Here is a 25,762-nt window from a genome sequence, read left to right on the forward strand (position 1 = left end):
ATTCTTGCACTCAACAAATATTGTCGTTGCGGGATCTACCACTGTTAGATTGATAGAGTGGTCTTTAGTAACATTAGTGAATAGTAAAGTAACCTTATCGTGTCCGTTCAGCAACCACCTCGTCGCGCGTCAGGTCAGAAGCAGACTGTGGGTGCTCAGTTCCGAGCCTCGCTCTCCGCTCTGATGTGCACCTTGTCTGCCACCACCCCCCACTATGTACGCTGCATCAAACCCAATGACACCAAGCAGCCATTCAGCTTCGACCCTGCGAGAGCTGTGCATCAACTCAGGTTACATACCTTAATACTAGCATTTCGTTAAAATGTTATGTTTTTCTGAAATACCTTCGTTCATTTAGACTTTGAGTATGTATGACCTAGTGTTAAATTTTTATTAATTTTAGTTGAAATAATGTCCTTCTGTGTTTAGAGCTTGTGGTGTTTTGGAGACAATCAGGATATCAGCAGCCGGATTTCCTTCAAGATGGCTCTATCAAGATTTCTTCCATAGGTATTTTTTTTTTAAATAAAACCTATTTTAAATTTTTTTTAATATGCTGTTAAGGCAACTTAAATTAAATTACATGTTATTTAATTTGAATTTTTATATCTTATTATATGATAACTCCGTAGATACCGACTTTTATGTCTACACAAAGACGTCGACCGCACAAACATCAAAGCTACTTGCGGCAAAATACTAAAGAAACATCTGAAGGATCCCGACAAATATCAATTCGGAGCTACTAAGATATTTTTCAGAGCCGGACAGGTTTGTTTAATTTTTAAATTATTTAACTTAACAAGATTAGCTTCAGAAATAGATTTTTACAGATTACTAGCTGTCCGCGCGCAGTTAAAAAATGGGGGGGGCGTTATGAAAAATAGATGTTGGCCGATTCTCAGACCTACTCAATATGCTCACAAAATTTCATGAGAATCGGTCAAGCCGTTTCGGAGGAGTACGGGAACGAAAACTGTGACACGAGAATTTAATATATATAGATATGATATATTTAGGTGGCGTACTTAGAGAAGATCCGTGCAGAAATCCAGCGGCTGTACTGTGTGCGAGTGCAGAGCTGTGTGCGGCGGTTTGTTGCTCGTCGTCGGTACCTGCGTCTGCTGAGCGCGCTGAGGGGCCTGCAGGCGCATGCCAGAGGATTCCTCGCCAGGAGGTGACATCATACATTACTGAATTTACATGTTCAATGTTTAGCCTAGTATAGGATCTCAAACGACATGATTTTTTCCATCATAAGCTATGAAACTAATTCAAATCGATTTTGTAGTTTTTTTTAGACATTTTAATACAAATTTATTATGTACTAGCTGTGCCAGCGACTTCGTCCGCGTGAAATTCTGTCTTCGGATAGAATTTTTTTAGGCTAATTATTTTACTTAAACGACATGCTATGATTTGATGTATGTATGTAGAAGAACATAGAGAGAGGTGTGCCAGGACCACGCCAAATGTCTGGTCCTGGGTCTCTGCCTACCCTTCTGGGTTATTGGCATTTTGTTGTTGTTGTGGTATTTTACTTAAACTTATAAAAAATTACAACAAAACATATTCAACTTACAAAATATTCACATAAAATCGTATATTCCCATACAAATGTTCATCCCCTATTCCCTTTTGTAATATTGCAGCCTTGAGGGTAAAACTTTTACAAACTTCAAATGTCAATTTATTTATATCAAATCAGTAGCCTAAAATTATTATGTATTATGTAGACGTGTACAAGAAGTGCGTCGCAACAGAGCAGCGATCAAGATCCAGCGAAATGTACGCGGTTGGTTGGCGCGACGCAAGTACCAGAGGTTGAGGAACCTCGCCATTGGGCTGCAGGCACACGCCCGCGGGTACCTCGCCCGCAGGCTGTATCGCGACAGACGCAGGGTGCTTGCGGTTAGTTATAAATATTATAAACTAACTTCTATATATAAAATACAGACTTACAGCTTATCGTACAAGGAAAGAACACAAGAAAACGAAGTCTAGGTCGAAGACAGACATCTTGGCTCCAGTTCGCTTTTTCAGAGCCGTGGTGTCAAGGGTTGCAAGTTGCCTTAAGAACTTCGAAAGAAGATGGCACTATAATTAGAAGAACCTCTATAAGGGTGCAATTTCATTAGTCCAGAAGTCGATCGCTAACGATTAATGAAACAGCACCCTAATTGCTAGTATTTATAATTATTTTATCCGGCTCGCAAAGGTTCAATTTTGACATTTAACGTAATCTTGTACAAATTGCAATATAAAGTGAAAGAGGTGTTTTACTTTTATTGATTCATATCGCTTTAAATAAATATATACACAACTAGCAATTGCTCGCGGCTTTTTCCGCATGGAACTAAAAAATGCATTATAGTGTAGCTTTCAAACTGAAATAATTTTTCATATTCATTTAGTAGTTTCGGAGTCTATTAAATGTAATCAAATCTTTTTTAGTATACATAAAAGTTCTTCTTGTTCTATAGGTTATTACAATACAACGATATGCCCGCGGTTACCTCGCCAGAAAGCGGGTAAAGAAAATGAAGCGACAAATTGTTATAGCACAAGCCGCTGTAAGTATCATTATTATATACTAGCTGTCGTCCTCGATTCCGTTCGTGCAGAATTAAAAAACATTATAAGTCTATGTGTTCTTCCAGACTATGATCTACATCTAAGCCAAATTTCATCCAGATCTGTTGAGCCGTTCTTGAGATACCTTCAAACATCATTCCATCTAAACCAGTGTCTCTCAATGTGGGCGATAACGCCCCCTTGGGGGCGTTTGAAACCTAGGAAGAGGCGATAAGGGGCCCAAAAAATGGGGGGCATTGAAATTAAATAAAGTAATGAAATTGTGGTTTTTAAGTTTTAGGGCTGAATAAAAATTAGGGGGCTCTGAAATATAATTGATTTTCAAAGGGGGCGGTGAAAGAAATAAGTTTGACAATCACTGATCTAAACATTCGCATTTATAATATTAGTAAGAAATCCACATACTTTAATAAAACTTTATTTTGTGTTATTTATTCAAAATCTCGTTCTTAGATCCGTCGTTTCCTAGCTCGTCGTCAGTACAAGAGGTTGCGTATTGAAGCTCGCAGCTTAGATCATGTGAAGAGCTTGAACAAGGGTCTGGAGAACAAGATCATCAGCCTGCAGCAGAGATTAGGCGACGCCGTGGAGCGGGCTAAGTGTATAGAACCCTTGCAGGCGCAGATTGCTGATCTCAAGTAAGTACGGATTACGTACGCGTACGTAAATACGTACGCACACGCGTACGTGAATATTTATATTTATCCTTTAATAACGTTCTTTATAACTTTTGATTTTAAAGTTACACTAAAAATGATTTTTTTTTCATTTAGAGCTAAACTTGAAGCACTAAAATTAGTGGAGATCGAAGCTAAAACCCTCAGAGTGGGTATACAAGAGAGAGACAGCCTGATAGCCTCATTAGAGAACGAATTAGCGTCAGAACGAGACAGTAATAAGCGATTAATCGAGGAGAAGAATGAAGTTGAGAACAAATACAACAAACATAAAGATAGTTGGCTTCAGGAGAGCAACAAACTTGCTGAAGAACTGAGGACTTCTAAGGAATGTTATGAAATGGCTATTGAAGGTGAGACTAATTTTAATGCAATTTCAACTTAACTCCGCGGACATAAGACACAATATTTAATGTATACATTTAACATTTAAAATAGATTGTATATACTTGTAATAAGGATGGAAATTTAAATATTATAGGAATAATAAAATTGAGAGTTAGGAAAATGTTTACGACTAGCAGTTGCTCGCGACTTCGTCCGTTCTGAATTATAAAAAAAGTAATAAATACCCAGGGATTATGTAATTTTCCAACAGTGAAAGAATGTTTCAAATCTGTTCTGTATAGTTTCGGAATCTATAAGGCAAATAAACAAACAAACAATCAAATCTTTTCTCTTTATAGCATTACTAGCTGTCGCCCGCGACTCCGTCCGCGCGCAGTTAAAAAAATCTTAATAGGGGTATGAAAAATAGATGTTGTCCGATTCTCAGACCTACTGAATATGCTCACAAAATATGAGAATCGGTCAAGCTGTTTTGGAGGAGTACGGGAACGAAAACTGTGACACGAGAATTTTATATATTAGATGGCATCGATTAACTACAGTAAGAATATAAAAAATTGTGTCAAAACTTGCAAATTAAGAAATTATAATAGCGTTTAGATCTGGGTCATGTTTGTGATGTTTCTTTTATCTTTACGTTTTTATTTAAAAACGAAATTCATGTAGTTGAAGTAAAAGTATGACTCAAAATATATTATCATTTAGTAATGATAGTTATTTATTGAATACATTAATGTTCGTATGACAACATTTACAGTGGGTTTCTAAGACCAATATTTCTGTATAAAACATACCGTCAGTTAATATCTTTGATAAATCAGAGATAACAATATATTTTAAACTAGCTTTTACCCGCGACTCCGTTCGCGCGGAATAAAAAAATGCACACAAGATGAAAAAGTTCCTACGTCCGTTTCCTGGTTCTAAGCTACCTGCCCACCAATTTTCAGTCAAATCGATTCAGCCGTTCTTGAGTTATAAATAGTGTAACTAACACGACTTTCTTTTATATATTTAAGATAGATGGCGATTTTTGTTCTCAGAAATCAACGGCTATTCGTATATAAGTCGGAATATTAATTCGATAAGATAAACCAGAGATAGGTTTTATAGATAACCACATTGTTTTTGATAGAAATAATTATAACGCTCGTAATTAAAAACTACATTATATTTCATAATATGTTAATGTTTCCGTAATCAAAGAGTTTTTTAAAATAAAATTAACTATTCAATAAAGAGAAAGACGTTTAAATATGAATAAATTAGTTAATTTGTCAGTGATTTTAGTTTCCAAAACTATGCTTTCTATATCAATGTTATAGTTTATATGTGTAATGTTAGAAGTGTATTTAGTTAAAAAAAATAATGGGTGCATTTCCTGAACCTATTATTGAGGAAGTGGATGAAGTGACAAATAAACATTTTGATAAATCTTGGTCCAAAGAATTTGCCGCTCGTGCACAATTCTGGAAAGGTATAGATAGAAAAAACTCAAATTCATTTAGACTATTTAACCTTTTTTTAGCCGACTTCAAAAAGAAATACTACTTCATCTATTCGAATGTATTTTTTTTTATGTGTGTTACTGGGAATCTCCGCCCCTGGTGATCCGATTTTGATAAAAATTATTTTAATAGAAAGATAGTGCTTGCAGATGAGTCCCATTTTTTGATTATTTTTTAAAATAACTAGAAGACTAGTAGATTTTTTATTTAAATATTGTTTCGCATGTTTTGTTATTAGGTTGTAAATTGAAAGCTAAACTTTCAAGAGATATTTGCGTATTGAGATTTAATTTTATTATTTATGAAATGGAAATTATTCCAAAATGACATAATTGAATATCCATGCTACAATTACTAAAAAAAAGATTGTAAATTGGATTGGATTTGAATGGATAGGTAAAGAAATTGTAAGCCCATTCTTTGACGTAGCCATTTTCTTGTGTAACATAAGATGTTTGGCCCTTTTTTATATTAATCTGTAATATTCCAGAGCAAAATAAGCAGCACGAGGCTGAGAAGCGCGCATTGTGCGCCGAGCTGGAGGAGGAGCGTCAGAGCAGACAGAAGTTGCTCTCCTCACAGTACGAGCTGCAAGAAAGACTCGACTCCTTGCAGCGGTAACGTATCTACATCAATAGAAATCAATGTACAACCATAGAAATCTCACAGAAGGTTGCTGTCAGCTGAATTATTCTGGCTGGTTAAGCACTTGACTTGCAATCCGCAGGTCCTGGGTTCGAATCCCGCCATGTACCAATGTGTTTTTCGATTTTCGATTAACATATGTACATTTATCCGACGTTCTTACGATGAAGGAAAACATCGTGATGCTGCACATATCTGAGAAGAAATTCAAAGATATGTGTGAAGTCAACCCACACTTGGCTGTGGTTGACTATGTTCTAGTCACCCCTAACTTGGGGTAAGCTCCGAGTCCCTCAATGGGGACGTATTAGTGAGCTGATGATGATGAATCTTTTAACTGCTGAATGCCTTTGACGCATAGATTTATTTACAGAGCACCGGCAACCAAAGAACACAGAAGATCACTTTCCGATGCCAGCAATGCTTCTCAGCAAGAAACTACCGTCGAAGATGTAAGTTTTAGTATAATTGAATTTGTTAAAAGATATTTAGAGATGTAATCTTAGTACAGATTTTAATTCTAATATTTTTCTATATTATTTGATGTGGCACGTCATTAACAGGAGTACTCTTCCGTCAGACGTGCCAACTCTAGTGCTGTCTAGTACTTTAAAAATTTTTTTAGCAATATATCGTCAGAGATTTTATTTTTCTTTAATGCTTTAATAATTCTCATTACATTAACTACTTAAGATTTGTAAATTTTTTCCTTTTACAGATGTTACTCTTAAAATAAATGAGTTAAAATTAATTAAAATTAAATTAAACATTACTAACTTCAATAAATTTAATGTAGTATGAAATTAACGTTATGTATATTACATATATTTTTACATATATATGGTTTATGTACAGGACTACGGGTACGGTTCGGTACGGTCTGTGGAGACATCGCGGCCCGCGCTAGAGGCCGTCAACTGGTCCGCTGGACAACACAACGGACCAACACCCCCTGTACGTACATCATTTATTAAAATACAATGTACAAACATCACATGACAGCATTTAAAGCATCAATATCCGTCCAAAAAAAAAACAAAGTCTAACCTCATTTAGATTTTCTAACACATTCACTTCTATCATTTATGACTAAAAAAAACAAAAGTTTTACTTGTATAACAACATGTTTCAGCTGTGAAAACTGAGTATTACATATAACTATGTTTATAAACAGATTGCTGATGCTGGACTTGTACTACGTATGCAGAACAGGATATCAGCATTGCAGAGCGATTTGTCAAGAACTTCCAAACGTGCTAACGATTTGGAGGAAAGACTTATGAGTAAGATAAATAACATCTCATATAAACAAATTCTCTTATTATTGAAGGTTAAACGTGTTATAAGCACGTTTAGTGATCATTTAACCCACTTTGAGTGGTAGTTAATTATCAAACTATCACCAGATCGCCTATCCTCGCCGCCCAGCAACCCCAACGTGGACAGGTTCAAGGTGGAGGAGCTGGAGATAGAGAACAAGAAGCTCCGGGAGCACCTCGACAGGCTGCGGGCCTCCACTGACAGTGTACTCATATCTAAAGAAGTTATTGGTATGTCTTATAATATTGTTTATACATTTAGAAGTTATTTTATAAAATGACAATGTCGAAAACTTTAGTATGTATGTTGTTTATAAGTTATTGTACTTTTAATGGTCCTTCGAGTCGGATATTTAAGGGTTTTCGTTTACAACTTTTTTTTATTTTTTTATTTTAATGTAAATTCGTACTTAAATTATATAAATCGGCTTGAAAATATAAACTATTACGTTATTTTTACAATTTGCAGATCAAATGAGTACAATGCAAAAAGAACTGGACAGAAGACGAGATGAATGCATACAATTGAAGAGCGTCCTTACAACTCAGGTATGTGTTAACTCTATTTTTATGCAAATGGGAAGATAATACAGTATTTTTTATCTTAATTCCTCTATTTGGCGAAAGATAACAATATTCTTTTAGTAAAGAGTAACAAAAAATAATTTCCGGAGGAAAAAGTTACCACAATTTTTTAAATAAGCTGAAATAAGTTAAAAACCTCACCTTGTTTTTCTCAGACCAAAATCTTTGTATAAGACATATCATTTCTCATTATCTTTTACAAAACAGATAGATTTTAAACGGAGATGTAGATCTCAAAAACCCACTGTAAGTCACATAGTATAATAATTTATTAAACATTGTGAAAAGTTTTAAAATTATCTATCGAATTTTATACAAAATGGCGCATAAAAATATTCTATTTAACCAAATGTTATCAGTGACAAGTGATGTACTATATCTTATAAGATAAAATACACAAAAAATGTCCAAACATTCTGACACAGTAAACAAGTTGTCAGTTTGTGTTGATTTTCTGTATGTATGTGACATTTCGTTAATGTTCCATCTCAAGTCTGAATGAAGGATAAAAAACGCTATTTCATATTGTAGTTATTTTTGTATCTAAGCTAATAGTCAAATGTGTATTGTTAAAGTGAAGTGTAATTTAAAAAAAATATAACTGTTTTTGTGATGAATTCTTCAATTATATGTAAAGAAGGACAAATTGTTAAAATACTTTATATGGATTTAGCTGAACACAAAAGTGTTGGAATGCAAAACAATAATAGGGTAATTTACGACATTTTGCGTATATTTTATTTTGTTGATTATCTAAACAAAATTAAAATATTTGAATATGGGTTAAAAGAAATGGTTACGGGAATGTTAACATAGGAGTCGCCATATGAGAGCAGTGGGGTCTTCTCCCCCCTCCCTAGAGAATCGAAAACTATAAAATAGATATATAAATTACTTCTTAATACTAAGATAATTACAATTCATATAGATCAACTTATATAACTTAAAAACTATTTCTCAGTTTCTTCCATTTCCTTTGAAATAAAAAAAATTAACCCCCCCCCTAGATTAAGACTAGATCATCGTCTTGCGATGCTATTTGTTCATAATTTGAACAGTTTGTAATGTTATGTAGTTTATCGTTCTCACTGGACATCAACAGGAGTTAAGTTTATAAATGCAGTCAGTTTAGATCAGGGATCCCCAAACTATTTTGGACAAGTGATCCCTTTTCAAAAATGTACTGTTACCACAGACCCCCCATGGACAAATTACCTAATTTTAAAATCAATTATTATTATTAATTATGACTTAGGTTATAATTAATAGAAGAAGACAGAGTGAGAATTAACAATGCTGTAAGTTCTTTAGTCCTTTGTGAATCCCTGGTTTAGATAATTTTTATTAAATCTCCATATGAGTTGAATAATTTCCATACGTTTATGTTATATCTATATGTTTATATCTTTCGATTTGTGAACTCATTAAAGCCATGTTTGTATGTCTGTTTGTCTGTCTTCTAACATAAGCAATAAAAACGCAGGATTATGCTCCACAAAAATCGTGGTTGCAAGCTGTGAAGAGCGTTGTGAGTAAAACTGCATGATCAATACAATGCTTGTTTGTGCTTTGTTACATTAAAATTGTTTTTTATTGGAACGAAGTTCCTTATCGCGCGTTGTGAAAGGGGGCTAGACGGAAAAAATTCTTACGAAAAGTTGTCACGACACTTTTTGCTATAGACGAATGAGCGCTACTTCACCATGGCAACGACGTGACAATATATAACGAAAATTCATAGAAATAAAATGTACTTCTTGTGAAGACTTAATTTTTTTATTCATAGAATAAACATTGGTTCCTTCACTAATTAATTGAAAGGAACTTCGTTCCATCCTGGTGTCCCTTGACACCTCTCAAGTTTTTTTATAATATAGGGAACGTTTTCTTCGTGTTATTATTAACGTTTATTAAATGAAAGTAGTTTAGGAATATTTGTGGGTATTTATTACGTTATTTTATTATATTACAATGAATTAAGTTTGTATGAATATTTGTAATATTAATTTAACTAACTTTTAAATTTATTTTAATTTTTCTTTCAACGCGTTCCTTTGCTGTCTTTGCACGGTATTTTTTTATTTGTTATTATTTTATTATATTTATAATTTCTTATATATATTTTTGTATTTAATTCTAATATAACAGAATGATATTAATTTGAACCTTATTATAAACAGACGGTAAATCTAAAGTCGCTTGCAACATCTAACTACGGGTCGGATGTGGACATCATCAATGAAGATGGGGAATTGGCTTCTGCATATGAAGCTCAGAAGGATATTAACAGGTAACATAATAGTAAATATTAATAAAATTCTAGCGTCTGTATGTAAAATAAAAAAAAAACATTTCGTACAAATTATGTACATATTTGCTTTACTGATAACGAAATTTTTTTTACATTTTTTTCTCTGTCCGTTTGTACACAAGACATCGTCTTTTTTGTGTAATCTCCGAAACGACTTTGCCGATTTAGACAAGACTTTGATGGGAATTTAATGTAATTTTATTGTAAAATAATTCTAAAATCAATATTTTTATAGACAATTACAAGAAGAGTTGTTGGCGGAGAAGAAATTTTATTCCGAGCATATATCAAAGGCGAAAGCAGAAATTGAGAGATTACGTGAAGAAACCGACAAGTACTCCAAGTAAGTGTATAGTAGTTTGTACATTGTGACGTCATGTATAATATATATATTATTTTTTATTAACATAGTCAAACAAAGATATCTCAGTCGATAAGAAGCGCTACCATCGCGGTTATTTCTGTTAGTAAATAAGTTAAAAACTACATGGTTATAAAAATGGCACAAGAAAAAAATATAGTATGATAGTTACAGTACTAAAAGGACACTTTTTGACATTGATAAGAGGGCGCTAGTGAGCTATCACAATTTAGTCTGACTTATGCCCACCGAGTCAGATATCTTTGTCGGTCGGGTTGTATAATATGCTAATTTTATATATGTTAGTCATACAATGAAATAGAGTTAGTCATAGACAACCTTAGTCTACTTTGTTAGTATTAGAGATGTTAACAATTAACCCAACAAAGTTTAACACACTATTTATTAAAAACAAATATAGAAAAGGTTAGCACATTTTCACATTAAGGACACATTTCATATGATCTCTTGCAGTGTGGACGTTCAATGTAGTAAACAAACAATATTCACCAAAATAAGAAGACAATGGAATAATTTAGAAAGTTCTACTACGCGTATTATTATGTTCTCTAGTGAAAAGTTCATTCTACATCTCACATATGCCGTATTTAATATTTTATCACTATAATTATATGTTTTGTGTTATTTATTTGTACATATGTAAAGTTGTTATATATTTGGTTTTAATTGTTGCTTTTATATAATGTTTTAATAATACTTATTAATTTATTTACACGATGATTATGTTTGTTGTTATTAATATATTAATTTGCATGTCATCATTTCATTTATTAGTCATTATTTTAATTCCTCAGGCAAACTTGTTCCCTGTTGATAAAAATAATATTTAGTTGTAAATACCAACTATACTACACACAAAAAATACTTATTCCACAACTTTAGTCTTGTCGGACAAATCGGCTCTTTTAAGAGCCAAAAACAATGTAACCATGGCTCTTTTTAGAGTTAGAAAGCAATGTAACAACGGCTCTTTTCAGAGCCCAAAAGTAATAGAAAATAATCTGAGCGAAGCATTAATAAAATCAAAACACTATAACTGCTTTGAATAAATGACAACGAAGTTTTCTTACAGTTCATAAAGCAATGTAATCAAGACTGAAGTCATGAGCAATGTAACCAAAGCTCTTTTAAGAGCTAGCGCCCACTAAAATCCCTCCTAATGAAAGCCATAAAACAAAAAATGGATTCCCTGCAACATGTGTTTAAAGTGAAAAACCATCTAATCGTGGTTTTTCTTAGACCCATAAAACAATGTAACCAGGACTCTTTTCAAAGCCATTTTTCAGTGCAAATAAGGCTCTTTCTAGAATTTCGGATCTACTTGGGGCCATAAAACAATGAAACCTATCTCTCGTAGAGCTATATAGAGATACAATCCCAGCTCGTTTTAAGAGCTGTAAAAAATGTAATCATGGCTCATTGATAAAGCTATATAGCAAACTAACCACTGCTTTTTTTGAATATGAAATAATATAACCATGGCTCTTTCATAGATCTACATAGCAATGTAACTCTTTTTGTAGCCTTACAACAATGTAACCTTGGCTCTTTTTGTAGCCTTACAACAATGTAACCTTGGCTCTTTTTGTAGCCTTACAACAATGTAACCTTGGTTCTTTCATAGAGCTACATAGCAATGTAACCTTGGCTCTTTTTGTAGCCTTACAACAATGTAACCTTGGTTCTTTCATAGAGCTACATAGCAATGTAACCTTGGCTCTTTTTGTAGCCTTACAACAATGTAACCTTGGTTCTTTCATAGAGCTTCATAGCAATGTAACCTTGGCTCTTTTTGTAGCCTTACAACAATGTAACCTTGGCTCTTTCATAGAGCTACATAGCAATGTTACCTTGGCTATTTTTGTAGCCTTACAACAATGTAACCTTGGTTCTTTCATAGAGCTTCATAGCAATGTAACCTTGGCTCTTTTTGTAGCCTTACAACAATGTAACCTTGGCTCTTTCATAGAGCTACATAGCAATGTTACCTTGGCTATTTTTGTAGCCTTACAACAATGTAACCATGGTTCTTTCATAGAGCTACATAGCAATGTAACCTTGGCTCTTTGTGCAGCCTTACAACAATGTAACCTTGGCTCTTTTTGTAGCCTTACAACAATGTAACCTTGGCTCTTTCATAGAGCTACATAGCAATGTTACCTTGGCTCTTTTTGTAGCCTTACAACAATGTAACCTTGGTTCTTTCATAGAGCTACATAACAATGTAACTTTGGCTCTTTCATAGAGCTACATAGCAATGTAACTTTGGCTCTTTCATAGAGCTACATAGCAATGTAACCTTGGCTCTTTTTGTAGCCTTACAACAATGTAACCTTGGCTCTTTCATAGAGCTACATAGCAATGTTACCTTGGCTCTTTTTGTAGCCTTACAACAATGTAACCTTGGCTCTTTCATAGAGCTACATAGCAATGTTACCTTGGCTCTTTTTGTAGCCTTACAACAATGTAACCTTGGTTCTTTCATAGAGCTACATAACAATGTAACTTTGGCTCTTTCATAGAGCTACATAGCAATGTAACTTTGGCTCTTTCATAGAGCTACATAGCAATGTAACCTTGGCTCTTTTTGTAGCCTTACAACAATGTAACCTTGGCTCTTTCATAGAGCTACATAGCAATGTTACCTTGGCTCTTTTTGTAGCCTTACAACAATGTAACCTTGGCTCTTTCATAGAGCTACATAGCAATGTTACCTTGGCTCTTTTTGTAGCCTTACAACAATGTAACCTTGGTTCTTTCATAGAGCTACATAGCAATGTAACCTTGGCTCTTTTTGTAGCCTTACAACAATGTGACCTTGGTTCTTTCATAGAGCTACATAACAATGTAACTTTGGCTCTTTCATAGAGCTACATAGCAATGTAACCTTGGCTCTTTCATAGAGCTACATAGCAATGTAACCTTGGCTGTTTTTGTAGCCTTACAACAATGTAACCTTGGCTCTTTCATAGAGCTACATAGCAATGTTACCTTGGCTCTTTTTGTAGCCTTACAACAATGTAACCTTGGTTCTTTCATAGAGCTACATAGCAATGTAACTTTGGCTCTTTCATAGAGCTACATAGCAATGTAACCTTGGCTCTTTTTGTAGCCTTACAACAATGTAACCTTGGCTCTTTCATAGAGCTACATAGCAATGTTACCTTGGCTCTTTTTGTAGCCTTACAACAATGTAACCTTGGTTCTTTCATAGAGCTACATAGCAATGTAACTTTGGCTCTTTCATAGAGCTACATAGCAATGTAACCTTGGCTCTTTCATAGAGCTACATAGCAATGTAACCTTGGCTCTTTCATAGAGCTACATAGCAATGTAACCTTGGCTCTTTCATAGAGCTACATAGCAATGTAACCTTGGCTCTTTCATAGAGCTACATAGCAATGTAACCTTGGCTCTTTCATAGAGCTACATAGCAATGTAACCTTGGCTCTTTCATAGAGCTACATAGCAATGTAACCTTGGCTGTTTTTGTAGCCTTACAACAATGTAACCATGGCTCTTTCGTAGAGCGACATAGCAATGTACCCATAGCTCTGTCATAGAGTGACGTAGCAATGTAACCATATCTTTTTTGAGCCATAAAACAATGTAAAGAAGGCTCTTTTCATCACCGGACCACACTTCTTCCAGATGAAACAATGTCCTTTTAAGAATGTTAGGGATTCTTATGACCATCGGAATAATTCACGATTATCATGATGGATATTAAAGAAACAATATAAATATGCTTCGTCAAAACTATATATTAATGTTAATGAAAATCAATAACATTTATATTTTACACCTTTTTTAATTCTTTATTTAAAGTACTTCTATTTCTGTTTTAGGTTACTAAGTGATTTGAATCAAGAACCCAAGAATAAGAGTTTGGAGTATGCCCAAAATGAGATCATACGACTAACAACTGAGTATCTTGCTTTACAGGTATAAATAGAAAACTAGTTTATTTACACTAGATATTGCTTGCAGTTTCGTTTGCAATCTTAACGTATAATTACGTAATTTTTTTTGTAACATATTTATGTTGAAATTTTATCCTAGTTTATTTTAGACCGAGACCTTTTACCTAATATTATTTTCCTTTCTATCCCTTTTGGAACGAAGTTCCTTATCGCGCGTTGTGAAAGGGGGCTAGACGGAAAAAATTCTTACGAAAAGTTGTCACGACACTTTTTGCTATATCACCATGGCAACGACGTGACAATATATAACGAAAATTCATAGAAATAAAATGTATTTCTTGTGAAGACTTAAGTTTTTTATTCATAGAATAAACATTGGTTCCTTCACTAATTTATTGAAAGGAACTTTGTTCCATCCGGGTGTCCCTTGACACCTCTCAAGTTTTTTTTTTACCACTAATGTTCCGTTGTTTTTTTGGTTAGTTATGTTATTTGGTGACGTATGTTAGGCGCCATTAATGAACAACGTTTGTATGTATTTATGTATGTATTTCACAGGAACGTGTTGATAAACTATCTGAGAGCTGTCGTCGGTACAAGAATCAGATACGTTTGTTGGCCAATCGACTTAAAGAAGCTGGCATTGAAGATATTAATGATATTTTAGAAGGCAATGGTATGTTTTATACAACTAGCTGTCGCCCGCGACTCCGTATGCGCGGAATTAAAAAAAAACTTAACATGTGCCAACTTTCAGCGCGAATTGTTTAACGGTTCTGTAGATACATTCTAACAAACATCCATCCATCTCAACATCTTACTAATATTATAAACTAGCTTTTACCCGCGACTCCGTCCGCGCGGAAAAAAAAAATGCACACAAGATAAAAAAGTTCCTATGTCCGTCTCCTAGTTCTAAGCTACTTCCCCTTCAATTTTCAGCTAAATCAGTTCCACTGATCTTGAGTTATAAATAGTGTAACTAACACGACTTTCTTTTATATATATAAGAAGATGCGAATATTAAGATGGATGGATGGATGTTTGAAGGTATCTCCGGAACGGCTCATCGGATCTTGATGAAATTTGGCACAGATGTAGAACATAATCTGGAAGAAAACATACGCTACTTATTAAGTTTTTTTTAGGTGTTTTTTAGTTTATAATATTACTAAGATTTACCTATTACTTTTTGTTTTCAGTTAAAGATCTTTATTCTTATTTAAATCACACAGTTAATTTTTATTTGTAGTGACTCTTGTTGACACATCTGTGGCTCAGCAGTCAATGTCCATCATAGAAATGGCGCCGGTAACGCGCAAGAAGGAGCGCGAATATCTCGGCATGTTCGAATACAAGATACAAGATGAACCAACCATTATCAAGAAACTTATCATAGGTAAAGATAAATATCATCATCATCAACTCACTATACGTCTCCAGTGAGGAGTTCGGAGCCTACCCTAAGTTAGAGGTGACTAGGACATAGTCAACCACAGTCAAGTGCGGGTTGACTTCACACATATCATTGAATTTCTTCTCAGATATGTGCAGCATCACGATGTTTTCTTTCACAGTAAGAACGTTGGATGAATGTATATATGCAAATCGAAAAACACATTGGTACATGGCGGGATTCGAACCCAGGACCTGCATTACAAGTCGAGTGCTTAACCCCTGAGCCACCGACACTCTCATAATTAAAACAATAATTATTAGATTTGATTCTAATGTCAAAAGTTCTACTTTGAAATTGTCAACCAAAAATGTCATCCGCCATTTTGTGACAGCGACCATCTTTGATTTTAAAAAGGACTCTTATTTTTTATCATATAATTTTTTCCTTTTTTATATAGATTTGAAGCCACGAGTCGCAGTGACTCTATTACCCGGTCTACCAGCTTACATCTTGTTTATGATGCTGCGTCACATGGACCACGTGGACGACGAGCCAAAGATGCACCAGCTCATGAAGGCAGTCCGCACTGGAGTTAAGAAGACATTAAAGAAACGTACTGATAGTGTCGAATATAATGCACTTTGGCTGTCTAATATGCTTAGGTATGTCTATTCGATTCATAGTTCTATGGTCTTTATTTCAAAACTTCACGGCTTTACTTTTTTTTAGTAAATAGAAATGAATAATTTTGTTTTTCTAATATCGCCAAATCAGTAATTTTTAAATTGTGTTGTTAAAGAAAATTATAATTTTTGTAGCTTTTAAAATAAGTATATGTTGTTATATTTTACCTTTTAATATGAATTTAAAGTTAATACGTTTTAATTTATTATTTTGTAGGTTATTGAACAATCTGCGTCAGTACAGCGGTGATGCGATATACCAGGGCTCCAACACGCCGCGTCAGAACCAGCAGTGTCTGCGTATCTTTGACCTCTCTGAGTACCGACAGGTGCTCAGTGATATCGCCGTATGGATCTACCAAGGTATGTCATCCTGGTACATACATCATCAGCTCACTATACGTCCCCACTTGGGCTCGTAGCCTACCCCAATTTAGGGGTGACTGTGGTGGACACATACATATATATGTACTAAATATTATTATGATAGATTAATTATTCTAAACTCTCTATTTAGTCTCGGAAACCTAGGATAAGTGTATAAGGTCACTTATCGTAGGTTTCCGAGACTAAAATCACTATATAAAATATATCGTCATCCCTGTCATTATCTTTTACATAAGAGAGATGAAAATATGTTTTAAACGGAGATTTAGATCTCAGAAATCCTAGTGAGTCAGTCACCCTAATCAGTTCTGACTGATTATGTTAAATTACGTATTTATTAGATTTATGCTACAGAAATGAAAGCAATAAAGATATACAGTTTGGTTGATAGTCTATATATATAAAAGAAAGTCGTGTTAGTTACACTATTTATAACTCAAGAACGGCTGAATCGATTTGACTGAAAATTGGTGGGCAGGTAGCTTAGAATTAGGAAATGGACATAGGATAATTTTTACCCCGTTTTCTATTTTTTTTTATCCCGCGCGGACGGAGTCGCGGGTAGAAGCTAGTATAGAATAAAATGTATGAAACGATGACAATACGACTTATGTTGCTTCAAGAAGTAAGCTTACGCTTAAATGCCAATAATCTATGGGCATTGTTGAGCACCCCTTATATATAAAGAAAAACTTATTTCACCCTTGTAGCACTGGTACATCTCCTGGAGCGTCAACTGGAACGTCTCATACTCCCCGCTATCTTGGAGTATGAGGAGATAAACGTGCACTCGCGACCAGCACGAGCTGCTCCCGCTGGCACACCACCCGGCCCAGCGCGACTCATACACGAGCTGGCCGCAGTACGAGATCATCTGCGCACATTTAATGTCGATACTACACTCACACTTACTATATTCAAACAGGTAACTACAAAAAACTAACGGTTAAGAGGTCCTTTAAAGTAATTTATAATGCGTTGGGGGCGGAGCTTAGTAATTTGTAGGCGGGGCTTATTTCACGTGATATAAAGGGGCAGGGCATTTGTAAAAGTAACAAAATTTAAATAAATAAATGTCATTTTTAAATCTATGCTTTTAGAGCTTTTTGAGTGTAAACTTAATAAAAATGTATTTTTCAGTTATTCTATTATATCTGCGCGTACAGCTTGAATCAGCTGTTATTGCGCAAAGACCTGTGCTGCTGGGCCAAGGGCTTACAGATCCGGTACAACATCTCACATCTTGAGATCTGGATTAAGGAACATCTCGCTGAATATGGACAAAAAAGCGTAAGTATATTTTTAAATATTTACATAACGAATAATTCGTAATTATACGAAGAGGCAAAAAAGGGGCGAAAAACTCTCGTGAAAAATCTCTAACTGTTGCTTTCTGAGAACAAAATACCCGGTTTAAACATATTGCTATCTGTTTTGTCAAATGAAAGGGATGACGATATGTTTTATACAGAGGTTTTGGTCTCAGAAACCAACGGTAAGGAATTACACTAATAATGAGACCGTTAAAAACCGTTAGCATTTCATATAATAAAATTCAATTGATATCTGAACTTGTATGTGTGAAATCTTAAAAAAAATATCTCACTCTCCCCTCTACTTTACTCTCTCCAACTGACCTTCAAAGACCACAACAGGTCAAATCTTTCAATCATTTATACAGTAACTTTGTAACGTGATGATGTACCACCAGGTGGAGGAGATCCTGGGTGTGCTGAAGCCGATAACGCAGGCGGTGCAGCTGCTGCAGGCGCGCAAGTCCATGAGCGACGTCGACAGCACAGTGGAGATGTGCGCAGATCTCACCGCCATGCAAGTCTGCAAGGTACGTACACGTACACGTGCACGTGCACGTAGTTTGTACGCACATACGTACTCTACTTCATTTATCATAGTATATTTTTCTAATTCTAGAAAAAAACTAAATAAGTAGCATATGTGTTCTTCCAGATTATATTCTACATCTGTGACAAAAACGAAATACGTAAAACCGTACTGAGAGTCGGTGGCTCAGGGGTTAAACACTTGAATTGCAATCTGCAGGTCCTGGGTTCGAATCCCGCCATATATCAAAGTGTTTTTCGATTTACATATGTACATTTATCCGACTTTCTTACGTGATGTAACCTGCACATATCTGAGAAGAAATTCAATGATATGTGTAAAGTCAACGAACCCGAACTTGCCAGCGTTAGTTAGGGGTGACTAGACCATAGTCAACCATGGTCTAGTCACCCCTAACTTGGGGTGGGTTGCGAGCCCCTCAGTGGGGACGTATAGTGAGCTGGTGATGATGTACAGGAGATACCTTCCAAATCCATCCATCTAAACTTTCTTTTTTATAATATTAGTGAGATGCTAAGATATACTAATTTACTGTAAGTTTCTAAGATCAAAATCTCTGTATGAAACATACCGTCATCCCTGTCAATATCTTTGAAAAAACAAAACTAATATATTTTAAATGGGGATTTTGATCTCAGAAACCTACAGTAAGATTATTATTTTATGAAATATTTTAAAATCTTTAACCGATTGTTCTTTTTCTTGATATTAAATAATCACGTTGCCTTAGATCTTAAACATGTATACTCCGGCGGAGGAGTACGAGGTGAAGGTGACGCGGGAGTTCATCCACGAGATACAGAAGAAGATGCAGGAACGCGCTGGACCAAAGACCACCAAGGAACCGGTCAGTACTGCATCTTTGCGTACAGATGCTATATAAATATAACTTACTTTTTTGTTAGACTTATCGATTAAGACTTTATTTGATTTAATTGTTAACTAGCCCGCGACTTTGTCCGCGCTAAAAAAAAAAACATAATTAGAAGTCTATTTGTTCTTCCAAGCTATGTTCTATATCCATGCCAAATTTCATCCAGATCCGTTGAGACGTTCTGTACATACCTTCAAACAAACATCCATCCATCCATCCCATACATCTAAACATTCCCATTTATCTTAATATATATAAATCTCGTGTCACGATGTTTGTCCTCAATGGACTCCTAAACCACTTAACCGATTATAATAAAATTCGCACACCATGTGCAGTTCGATCCAACTTAAGAGATAGGATAGTTTAAATCTCAAATTATAGTCGCAATTTTAATTTATTGCTAATTATTTGTCTGTTATTATTTGACAGTCACAATTATCTGTTAACTCCAAATGATTCTAACAGATGTCGATACCTTTCGACTGGGTTGAGTAAGTAATCAATAGATGGCGCTGCTATGGTAAATCTGCGAACGTGTCATATAAGCTACATTTTAACAGCATAATTTTAACTGCACGCGGACGGAGTCGCGAGCGACAGCTAGTAATATTATAAGTAAGACTAGCTGTCGCCCGCGACTCCGTCCGCGCGCTGTTAATAGGGATATGAAAAATAGATGTTGGCCGATTCTCAGACCTATTCAATATGCTCACAAAATTTCATGAAAATCAGTCGAGCCGTTTCGGAGGAGTACGGGAACAAACATTGTGACACGAGAATTTTATATATAAGATTAAAGTCTTATTTCTCCAATTGATATAAAGTTTATCTGAAAATAATGACACATTATGTTTATTAAAGTAAATAATTGACCTTAAAGAAACCAACTATAAAAATTTGAATACTTTTGATTATTATGGTCCTTCGAGCCGTATATTTTTTACTTATCGTCCTAGAATTTTTATTAATTTTTTTTAACTTGCAGCAAAACCTACTAATGGATACGAAGATGATATACTCAGTTCAGTTCCCGTTCAATCCATCTCCAATCAGACTGGAAGATATCGAGGTGCCTGAAGTGTTGGAGCTGGACGGTCTGCTCACTAAGATATAAGCTAGAACTCTTACATCGCTCATACTACATGTAGACCTACCAATGTTGCCATTTAAAATAACTAAATTTAATGTTAAAAATACTAATTTGTTGTTTATTTTTTTAATTTGAAAAACATTCCGGGTTGCCAGTAAAAAAAAACATTTATGTGTATTTGGAAATTATCCAAAAAAAAATTTTTTTAATTTATCCTTTACATATTTGTAATTAAAAATGCTGTCTTTTTCTAATTTTTCTTACATTTTTTGAACTTCGGATTAATAGGTCTACATATATCTATATATTTATTTATAATTTTTTTTATATTTTAAAAGGTACTTACATTCCAATATAACGAAGTCTTGCCCTCAGCATTTTTTTATACATTGTTATTTAAAATTCCTTTAGTTTGCCATATATCAGTATAGTGTGCCATTTTTATTTATTTATTATGTGAATGTACAAATTTTATTAATAATAGATATGTTTCGTTATTTGTTACAAACCAGTGAGAACGGGGATGTTTTATAAAGTACAAGATGTCATAATAAAAAAGGAGTTAAATGCTACTAGAGATTATTGTGGCTTGAGTTGGCACGTCGGGCAGAGCATTATACTTATTATCGACGTGCCAACTGAAATAACGGTTACTACAGTTATTATATAAAAATGTTATATATTTATAATCGCATATTTCACCTTCATATATAAAAAGAGCATAATATAATACTCTACTATGAATAATCAATTTCTAAAAAAAATATTTCTTTGTCTTTCTTTCTCTAACTTTAAAAAAGTAACTAAGCAATCTGTTCAGTCCGTTCACACTCGCGAGAGCGGACAGAACAGATTTTTAACGCAAATAAAATTAAACTCTATACGATTGAAACAAGGTTTAATTTCGCTTTTCACATATTTTACGCTTGCTCTTTATAAAAAAGACGTGCAAAGTTAAAATAGATTTTGTGTCAATTGTATAAAGCTCAATTTCATTTGCTATAAAAAAACCTGTCAGTTCTCCGCTCCGGCCTGTGGAAAAGGACTCTTACTTTCTCTTAATGTTTAATTCTATTATCATAAATAATTAAATAAAATTAATTTGTTAACTCTTGTAGCGATTTCGGACAACTCCAATGTTCTGTTCATTTTAAAATACCCTCTTGAAGTCCCTGTAGAATGAAATAAGTCTATATATCAAATACTATAATTATCTACCGTTGACCGTTTGATGCGAGTGTGCCGTACTCAGAGTAGTTTAATAGTAACTTTTACAATCCTTTAGTGTTGATTTTTCATACAAAATTAACATTAAAGGACTTAACTTAGTGTACTTTTCTCATACACTAAGGAACGACCTTAGTGATCACTAAACAACTATGAGTGCAGTAATGTTATAAATTAAGCTCTCAATGTTATTGTTAAATAAGTAAATGAATTATATGTATTATTTATTGTTTTTAATAAAAAAATCTTATATGAAATGAAATATATAATACTTTAAAACTGATTAGCTTCAAAGCTTTATTTAAAACAAATACATATGTCATTGAGCTATTAGATATATTATATATTTGCTGTGTACTTAATAAAGATATAATATGATAAAATATATAACAGAAATAAGATAAAAAGGCCAATGGTAACCATGCTTAGTAACTTAGTCAAATGTGTACTTTATTTAGTTAAGTTTTCATTTCTGATAACTTTTGTATAAAACATATAAGTTTTTTTTTAAAGGGATGTCAATATGTTACAATATTTTGCCAGTGGAAACGATTAAGTAAAGTTTAATTTTTTTAGACATCTCTACAAATGTAATTATGAAAATATCTATGATTTAATATCAGTATTCATTTAAACTAAATACAAAAACGGCTACAGTTACTTTTTAATTCGGTGTCGGTACTAACTAGTTCCAAACTCTACAGTGGCCCTTCTTCAAGATGAGTAAGCATTATTCCCACTACTGCTGAAGAAGGGCTTTCATTGAAATTTTTCACCCTGAAGAAAGGCCCTTGTTGAAATTATTCACCCTGAAAAAGACCCTTTTTGAAATTGTTAATTCTGAAGAAAGGCCCTCATTGATATTGTTCACCCTGAAAAAGGACCCTTGTTGAAATTGTTAATCCTGAAGAAAGGCCCTCGTTGAAATTGTTTAGCCTGAAGAAAGGCCCTTGTTGGGTTTTAAATTAGTCGGTGCCGACACCGAATTAATAAGTGAATCACACCGAATTAATAAGTGAATCAATCACAATATGAACGAAGCAATCGTTTCATATTTAATTTATAATAATGTCTCACGAAAGTTTAAATAATTAAATCGGTATTCATTTTCTTTTATATTATAATAATGTAATAAAAATCTTGACATACTTATGTTTTAAGAAATTTCGTCATAAAATGTAGCATAATATATGTTTCCTATATATCTAGTTATTACTGTGATTAATGCAGCTACAAATAGCTCATTATATAAACGGTGTTATATACTTATTATGTTTTAAATATATACAATTGTTACCATTTATCCGGTGCTTTTGAAGCAAAAAAAAAATATCAAAAATACATTGACATATGAGTACTTAATTTTTTTTATCCATACATTATTTTATAGTTCCTTTAGTATCAATTATGTTTAACTGTGGAACTCAACTGCTGTGACAATTTTCTGAATATGTATTGTTGTCTCTTCCTTATTAAAAAGTATGAAAGGGATGGCAATATATATTAAAGCAGTTGTCTTGTGCAATAGAATTTTACATTAATAGTGTTAAATTGTTTTATTTGTTATTTTTCGTCCAATCGTAATTTTTAGTATAAATTTATTGGTATTTTTTAAGGATTTATTACTTAAATGAATGAAAAATATCTAAATGTCAATAAGATTTATAAAATGTTAATAGCAAAAATATAGCAAAATATATATCACGCGTTAAAATCTTGGTACTAAATATTGTAATTTAACAAAAAGTAGGTGCTCAAGCTATATTTCTTGTTGAAAATATGAATTAAAATATATGTAATTTGAAATATAGAAAAAAATATATAAAATATATCTATCGAAAAGTTTTAAACTATATATAATACAAAAGAATTTGTGTCTAAGACATTTTCGTGTCTTATTTCCTAAAGAATTTAATAAATAACGCAAATTATCGTATTCATCATTTGATTTGGCACATCATTTGCAAATGTACTCTTTTATTCGACGTGCCAACTTTTGTTCTATAGCTAAAATATATTAATGAATTAAACATTCCATTTTTGTGCATTTGTAGAATATTATTTAAAAAAAAAACAACACAATTTTGTAGATTAAAAAAACACAATATAATAGTTAAAAATTAATTAAAGTTGATTGACTTTAGAGTATTTGAAATCGTATTATGTTTTTAAAAATTTAATTTTTAAATTAATTACTAATTCATTAGAAAAATAAATGTTATTTGTTATTAGGATATTTTTCGCTAAATAATTAGTTTGTTTTATTTTATGTTAAAATAATTTGATCCACAACACTTTCTTTATTTCGAAGATTTTTACTATCCGTGTATTACATTTATTCTGAAAATAAAAACAGATTTAATTTTTATATTGTAATTTATATTACTAAATAATATTTTGTAATAATTATAATTATCAGATATAAAATTTTATTTGTATTTATTTGATTTTTTTATTTTAAAATAATAATAATATATATAACAAAGGCAATAATATGCATATCTTTTAATTATTATTCCATAATTTATGACATTCCATGTTTATTATTTTCTAGAAAGAATTATATTTAATTGAAAATGAAATTTACAAAAAATTGTTAATATTAAAAATTAAGTTTTATTATTTAGTTTAGGTAATATGTTAATTATGTAATTTACTCTTTCTATATGTTTATAATTTTTGATACTTATTAATTTTCAAACAGCAATCATCGAAGTAGATTTGAAATAAAGTAGTATAATAATTTAGTATGATTTTTTGAGAAATAGTATTAAGAGTATTAAAAAGTATTTTGTATTAGTTAATGATGTATCCCTTCCATTTCAATGTAATGAGGGTAGGCAAATATTGTTCAAATTTTAAAAATAAACTTTGTTAGAAAAAATGTGGGTATTTGTTGAAAAAAAGAATTTACCAATCCTCATGTCACCGTGTCGTTACATGTTTTTGTTTAAATTATAATATGTTTATAATTAAATTAATAAATGAATATAGCAGTTGACTTTATTTCACGTTTTATTTCGATAACCGTGAGTTTTTGTGACCAAAACCTCTGTATTAAACCGTCATTATCTTTTACAAAACAGAGATAACTATATGTTTTAAACGAAGTATTCTGGTCTCAGAAACCCACGGTAAATAAATCTAATTAAGTAAAGGCCGCTTAAAATTCTCGAAGTACCCACATGTTGTTAAATGGAAATCGACTTTTGTTTATATATATCCAAAGCTGTATTATTTTCATCATAGTGTTTTGTATATGTTTGACAAAAACTCATAAATTCCAAAATACTGCCGGCAAAACATTTTTTCTCTTTTTGCGCGCAATTAAAAAAAAAATCTGATAATAAATATAGCCTATATCAGTGAGTGCAGCTTTCCGACAGTGAAAGAATTTTACAAATCGATTCAGTAGTTTCGGAGCGTATTCAATGCAAATAAACAAGTCTTTTCTCTTTATAATATTAGCATTTATTACCTATTTTTTACAATTTCGTTTAACTTGACTTAATTTAGGCTTGAAAAAAGAAACATGGGTTTATTTAAAAACTAGTGAAAACCGTATAAAGAGAACCATAAATCGCAGTTTCACGAAACACAAATTACACAATAGTAAATGTCCATTGGCAGCTTCGCTATTTCGGCGAATTAAGGTGGCAGTATGGTACATCTAATATATAAAATTCTCGTGTCACAGTTTTCGTTCCTGTACTCCTCCGAAACGGTTTGACCGATTCTCATGAAATTTTTGAGCATATTCAGTAGGTCTGAGAATCGGCCAACATCTATTTTTCATTTTTTTTTAACTGCGCGAGAACGGAGTCGCGGGCGACAACTAGTTATAATAAAAAAAAAGCTGCAAAATTCGAATAAATAAGTAAAAAGGTTCATCCGCTACGTTGTATGTAATTAGGTTGTCAAACAACCTTCAACCAAAATCCAG

The 25,762-nt window shown here is 33.1% G+C and overlaps 1 protein-coding gene across 1 annotated transcript in view; it reads left to right on the top strand.

Annotated features, from left to right (window-relative positions):
- LOC106709467 (unconventional myosin-Va) overlaps window positions 1–20,680 on the top strand; it is a 37,115-nt gene extending 16,435 nt beyond the window's left edge. The window contains exons 14-39 of the mRNA XM_045682340.1: window positions 112–290; window positions 430–510; window positions 633–771; window positions 1,020–1,177; window positions 1,737–1,911; window positions 2,484–2,573; window positions 3,049–3,233; window positions 3,369–3,625; window positions 5,619–5,745; window positions 6,147–6,225; window positions 6,629–6,727; window positions 6,948–7,056; window positions 7,180–7,323; window positions 7,562–7,641; window positions 9,858–9,967; window positions 10,224–10,331; window positions 14,219–14,315; window positions 14,852–14,969; window positions 15,546–15,692; window positions 16,150–16,354; window positions 16,593–16,738; window positions 17,473–17,687; window positions 17,903–18,052; window positions 18,474–18,605; window positions 19,356–19,472; window positions 20,488–20,680. Coding sequence (XP_045538296.1) covers window positions 112–290; window positions 430–510; window positions 633–771; window positions 1,020–1,177; window positions 1,737–1,911; window positions 2,484–2,573; window positions 3,049–3,233; window positions 3,369–3,625; window positions 5,619–5,745; window positions 6,147–6,225; window positions 6,629–6,727; window positions 6,948–7,056; window positions 7,180–7,323; window positions 7,562–7,641; window positions 9,858–9,967; window positions 10,224–10,331; window positions 14,219–14,315; window positions 14,852–14,969; window positions 15,546–15,692; window positions 16,150–16,354; window positions 16,593–16,738; window positions 17,473–17,687; window positions 17,903–18,052; window positions 18,474–18,605; window positions 19,356–19,472; window positions 20,488–20,616 — 3,576 coding nt within the window. The 3' untranslated portion in view covers window positions 20,617–20,680. The remainder of the gene's footprint in view (window positions 1–111; window positions 291–429; window positions 511–632; window positions 772–1,019; window positions 1,178–1,736; window positions 1,912–2,483; window positions 2,574–3,048; window positions 3,234–3,368; window positions 3,626–5,618; window positions 5,746–6,146; window positions 6,226–6,628; window positions 6,728–6,947; window positions 7,057–7,179; window positions 7,324–7,561; window positions 7,642–9,857; window positions 9,968–10,223; window positions 10,332–14,218; window positions 14,316–14,851; window positions 14,970–15,545; window positions 15,693–16,149; window positions 16,355–16,592; window positions 16,739–17,472; window positions 17,688–17,902; window positions 18,053–18,473; window positions 18,606–19,355; window positions 19,473–20,487) is intronic.
- The last annotated feature ends 5,082 nt before the right edge of the window (window positions 20,681–25,762 follow it).

Source organism: Papilio machaon, chromosome 19, assembly GCF_912999745.1.
Source record: "Papilio machaon chromosome 19, ilPapMach1.1, whole genome shotgun sequence".
In the NCBI taxonomy this organism is placed as follows: domain Eukaryota; kingdom Metazoa; phylum Arthropoda; class Insecta; order Lepidoptera; family Papilionidae; genus Papilio; species Papilio machaon.